The following is a 3,597-nucleotide window of genomic DNA, read 5'->3' as shown; positions in this document are numbered from 1 at the left end:
CAAACAATACTGAAATGGCAACCCCCACCTTGGAACCAGTTGAGTATTTCTTTTGATGCTGCAATGAAAGACTCTTATTCAACGTCTTCAGCAGTAGGCCGTGACTTAGAAGGTAAGATACTGGAAATATGGACATAAAATTCAATCCACAAGTCCAATCATTGCAAAAGCCTATTCGACCTTCCTCACAACAAAGATGGGAAAATACCTGCAAAATTGTCTTTTCATTCTGGACGGTGACACTCAGTTGGTTATTTCAACCATCAAAGTGGAAACTTCATCATCAATATGATAGATAACTCATATTATTGATGATATCCGTCAAATCTTACATACTTGGAAATATTGGAGCGTTAAAAAAAATTTATCAATCTCAAAATTGATGTGAGCACTCAGTGACGTAATGAGCAATAACCAACTTAGCCTTTGGTTGCATATCTTTAGATAATCTATCCAGATGTATTTTGTATATTTAGAGTGGCCCTTCAAACATTTAGTATTGTTGTAATATTTCTATATCAATACTATGCATGCTTGATTAGAAAAAAAGAAAAAAAGAAAAAAAAAAATGGACACGGCAAGGCGGGCAAGCGAACACGATAAAAGTAGGGTATATGATCCTTGAAACTCGAAAGCCCAATCAACCATATCACGTGTGGTCATAGATGAGCCTTAGTTGCCACGTAGGATTTTCTAAATATTTGAAAAACTCATGTCAGGCATTAATTATGTGCCATGAAACTAAACTTAAATAGATAAGGAAAACACACACAGAACGTAGAGCTCTAAAATGAGCTGCACTTTGAGCTTCCAAATTCCCAAAGCTCGACCACTTCCTTTCTCCCCGTCTCACTGCAAATCTCCTTGTCTCTTCACCACTGCTAAACACAAACCATCGCACAATGACAAGCCCTGCAGGAAGGTACACTTTATTTCTTCTTCTTTATGGTCAGTTCTTTTCGATCGATTTTTTCCTTCATGTGGAGTTTTTTTCGGTGATTCTATGTGTATATGCATGAATTTGAGAGCCCCTTATGTTCAATATCAGACACCTGCATGCATTAAGCACCAGAAGCTCTTCCCCGAGTTCAGTCTAAAGAAAGCCTCTTTGGCAATTCAAGTTGGAGCCCTTTTAGCAGCCGTAAGATCAGTACTCTTATCTTATGATCAGTATATAGATTTCCAAAACAAGTTGTTCTGATCTTGAGCTACACTTTTAAATGGAAATTGTCTTGATAGGTTGAGCAGCCAGCCTTTGCTGTTACTGGAGTGAACAACGAAGAAGATCTTACCTCGACTTTGATTCAATTGGGAATCGTGGCATTTGGGTACTTCATTGTCATGCCAGTAAGTGAATGTGGAAGATTTTCTACTTTTGTTTCCATGAATATTTTTGCAATATTGGAGCTTGAAATTTGTGGTATTATGTTTTGGATTGCAGCCGATCATTCTGAACTGGCTTAGGATAAGATGGTACAGAAGAAAACTCTTGGAGATGTATTTTCAGTTTATGTTTGTCTTCATATTCTTTCCAGGGTGAGATTCTCTTTTCTTTTTCACTTAATTTCTAGTGGTACGATATTAATCATAGAGAAATGTCGTTCTTCATCATAATTTTATCATCTCAATATATATATCACATTAGTTGATACGTCGAATTTTAACTGGTTTTTCATGACTTTCAAAATCTTTTTACAGTTGAGACTCATAATATTTTTCAATTTAATATTTCTTTATACTCAGTATCCACAACATTTTTCAACTTCTTATAAATATATTTAAACTCATCTTAACATCTAAATACATTTAAACTCATATGAGGTGGATCTCACAAAACTCACTCCACCATCTCAACTTATTAATATTCATAAAAAACTCAACTCAACTCAGCTCAACATTCAAACGCAACCTTAAAATATGTCACATTAATTGTCGTGAATGAAAATGATAAAACATAAGAAGAAGAATAATATTATTGTTGAACTCATTAGATTCAAGGATTTTAAGTAGCATTTTAAAATTTCAATTCTTCTAATTAATTCCCAACCAAAAAAAATTAAGGAATAAATAATATTTTGTTTTGACTGTTCACAAATTAACTTATGTTAATGATCATCTGTTGTGCAGCGTGCTACTTTGGGCACCCTTTTTGAACTTCAGGAAATTTCCAAGGGATCCATCCATGAAATATCCTTGGTCTACACCACAGGATCCTTCAAAAATTAAAAATGACTATTTGAAGTACCCGTATGCTGAACCCGAAGATTATGCTTGAGATAAAGGAAACAGAGCTTTGTCTGCATCATACCAGAAACCAAGAAATTGGAATTCTTGAAACTTCTCTGTAATAGTGAGAAAAATTATGGGAAACTTGTTGTAATTTTTTATACAAACTTTGTTTTCAATCAACTTGCTTAATTTACTTCCAACTCAAAGGACCTAAGCAGATATGGGAGCTATTAGCTATATACATATTTTTTTATTTCCAATTTTTTATGAGTTAGTTGGTCCAAGGAGAGGAGAGAGACGATCGGGTGCAATTTGATGATTAAGTTAGTTCATTTTCCTTTTGTTGAGAGAAAATTTAATAGAAATAGAGTTTTAGAACCATTCAGTTACTAAGGCATCTTTGGGTAATAAGAAGAGATTAGAATTTTGTTAATAGTAATAAAATAATTTGTAAATACTAGTAAAATGTTTTGAGTTAATATATTTTATTAGATTTTAAGAAATGAGAAAGAAAGAATTGAATAAAAATATTATAAGTTAAAAAATTATATAATCTTTTAATATTATTATCTTTTTAAAATTTTAAAAAGTTGTATTATTTTTTATATTTGTATAAAATGAAAAGTTGAAAATTTTAAAAATTTGAAATTAAAAAGTAATTTATATTTTAATAATATTTAAAAAAAATATATAAAAATTTTGAAACGAATCTCACCTTATCTCACCGTCTAAACAAATTTAACAGTAAAAGGTTATCTTTTGATAGGATTATCATTAACAGAACCCATAAATGGTTGTCACGTATGGAGGTTATAACCGTAGATGATTGGAGTGATTAATTCCTAGAATTGAAGTTGAGTTGTTATATTATTTGTAGTGGGTTTTATTGTGGGCTTTGTGATTGGACCCACAAGCCAACTTTATCCGCCATCAATTATCCCCCATTCCCATGGCTGACGTGTAAGCAACTTGGCTTTAGAGTTTAGATTCCTGTGTCCTCTCAGTTAAAGTGTTGGTTTCCTGATTGGAGTATCCAGTATATATATAAAGTGTTCAGCTCGCGACTCAGTAATTTATCATACCGTTATCTCTAGTTGTGATATTCTTGATAGCATTGGCTCTAAACAAGATCTTTTCTTGTGACTTACTCATTTGATTTCGAGTGAAGTATTATTCTCTTATGCCTAGCTTATTTGATAGCATTGGGTCTAAATAAGGTTTCTTTGTGCCTCGCTTTTTTTATTTCAAGCAAGGTCTTTTCATTTCTAGCTCCTTTCATTCTAAATGAGGTATTCTCATGCCTCGCTCAATTGATCTTGAGCAAGGTCTTTTGTATGCCTAGCTCCTTCGAATATGAGATACGCCTTT

At 32.8% G+C, this 3,597-nt stretch overlaps 1 protein-coding gene across 1 annotated transcript; it reads left to right on the top strand.

Moving 5' to 3' along the window:
- The first annotated feature begins 734 nt into the window (after positions 1-734).
- Positions 735-2,429, top strand: LOC121256903 (NAD(P)H-quinone oxidoreductase subunit L, chloroplastic). Its single transcript, XM_041157695.1, has 5 exons — positions 735-922; positions 1,049-1,141; positions 1,240-1,347; positions 1,442-1,536; positions 2,128-2,429. The coding sequence occupies exons 1-5, from the start codon at positions 791-793 to the stop codon at positions 2,273-2,275; spliced, it is 576 nt and encodes a 191-aa protein (XP_041013629.1). The 5' UTR covers positions 735-790; the 3' UTR covers positions 2,276-2,429.
- Positions 2,430-3,597: the final 1,168 nt, after the last annotated feature.

Source organism: Juglans microcarpa x Juglans regia, chromosome 3S (assembly GCF_004785595.1).
Source record: "Juglans microcarpa x Juglans regia isolate MS1-56 chromosome 3S, Jm3101_v1.0, whole genome shotgun sequence".
Taxonomy (NCBI): Eukaryota; Viridiplantae; Streptophyta; class Magnoliopsida; order Fagales; family Juglandaceae; genus Juglans; species Juglans microcarpa x Juglans regia.
Note: the sequence above shows the minus strand (reverse complement) of the source record. Positions and strands in the feature narration are given on the sequence as shown.